Source organism: Austrofundulus limnaeus, unplaced genomic scaffold, assembly GCF_001266775.1.
Source record: "Austrofundulus limnaeus strain Quisiro unplaced genomic scaffold, Austrofundulus_limnaeus-1.0 Scaffold163, whole genome shotgun sequence".
Taxonomy (NCBI): Eukaryota; Metazoa; Chordata; class Actinopteri; order Cyprinodontiformes; family Rivulidae; genus Austrofundulus; species Austrofundulus limnaeus.
The window spans coordinates 667,375-668,775 of NW_013952565.1; the positions used below are offsets into that span (position 1 = coordinate 667,375).

The 1,401-nt window shown below is 30.6% G+C and overlaps 1 protein-coding gene across 1 annotated transcript in view; it reads left to right on the plus strand.

Moving 5' to 3' along the window:
- Window positions 1–1,401, plus strand: part of LOC106523688 (BTB/POZ domain-containing protein KCTD3) — a gene marked incomplete in the record, with an annotated part of 8,446 nt that overhangs the window by 1,838 nt on the left and 5,207 nt on the right. Inside the window, 2 exon segments of the mRNA XM_014017209.1 lie at window positions 255–328; window positions 443–501. Coding sequence (XP_013872663.1) covers window positions 255–328; window positions 443–501 — 133 coding nt within the window.

Sequence of the window (1,401 nt, forward strand, 5' to 3'; positions counted from 1 at the left end):
CCGACGTTGCTTGAAGCGCGTCCACCATAGACTTTGCATGTAAACCTGCTGCTCCTGACGCTGAAATCGCGTTCGGTGTGAACGCACCATTAGAAAGAAAAAAATAGGGAGATTAGATCAAGTGTGACACAAGTTATTATTTTCTTTAAAAATGCTCAAGTCAGCTGATATATGATCAAGTCACAGTGTTGAATGTTTAATCTTTACCAGTAACTTTTCCTGGTTGGTTAAAGTCTTTAACTTCTCATTTGTAGATATTTATTGACAGAGATCCAACAGCTTTCGCACCAATTCTCAATTTCCTCCGAACCAAAGAACTGGACTTACGGTAAGATGTCAAATACAGTTTCAGAAAATGGTTTTGACTGTTTTAGGTGGAATTTGTTGTTTTGTGAACTGGGTTTTTCAAAATGCATTTGATGCTTTTTTTTTCTCTCTGTAGAGGTGTCAACATCAGCGTCCTGCGACATGAAGCTGAGTTTTATGGGATAACTCCTTTAGGTGAGTTCTTTACAGAACATAATAGTCACACAGAAACAGAAAGTTATTGGCTGACGTTTGTAAAGTTACACAGTCAAAAATTACCACCAATACTTTTGTTTTATTTAGCCTTTTATAAGAAAAAAAACAGATTTATTTTCAGTCAGTTTTTCACCATATGATTCATACATTTATAAATGTCATAGTTTATAAACTAAATATTTAACTTATAAGTTAAATATTTAGTTTATAAACTATGATATTTATAAATGTATGAATCATATGGTGAAAAACTGACTTTGAAAAATAAATCTGTTCATTTTTTCTTATAAAAGGCTAAATAAAACAAAAATATTGGTGGTAATTTTTGACTGTGTAACTTTACAAACGGCACCCCATACAAAGTCATGGTATTCTTATGGTTAATTTTGTGTTCAGGTGACAAAACCTTTTTTGCACATTTTATCACAAATCACATAATATCTACAATATCAGGAGTTTTTCTGAATGTATGTATATTTTAACTACAATCTTTCTGAACCACTTTTAAAAGGTGAACTGTTTTTAGTGTTAGTCTTTGGGAATCAGCTTAACCAAAACAAAACCATTAACTCGGTTACTTCCATGTAGACGCTATGTTACTTCCTGTTTTGGTGTTTTTAACTTCCCTGTATTGTTTGTGGAAATTGTAAAATTATTTTTGTGAACCACCTTTTTAAAATCACAATATTCATCATAAGAATGTCAGAGTAAAATAACTTAAATAATTCAAATGGTTTGCTCCAATGAAAAATAAATCTGATCTATCACTTTGGCAAATTCAGTAAATAAGACACAAGCTGAACTGTAAAATATAAAACATTAATTAGAAAAATAAACAACAATAACTTAGTTGTATAATTAAAACACATTATATATATA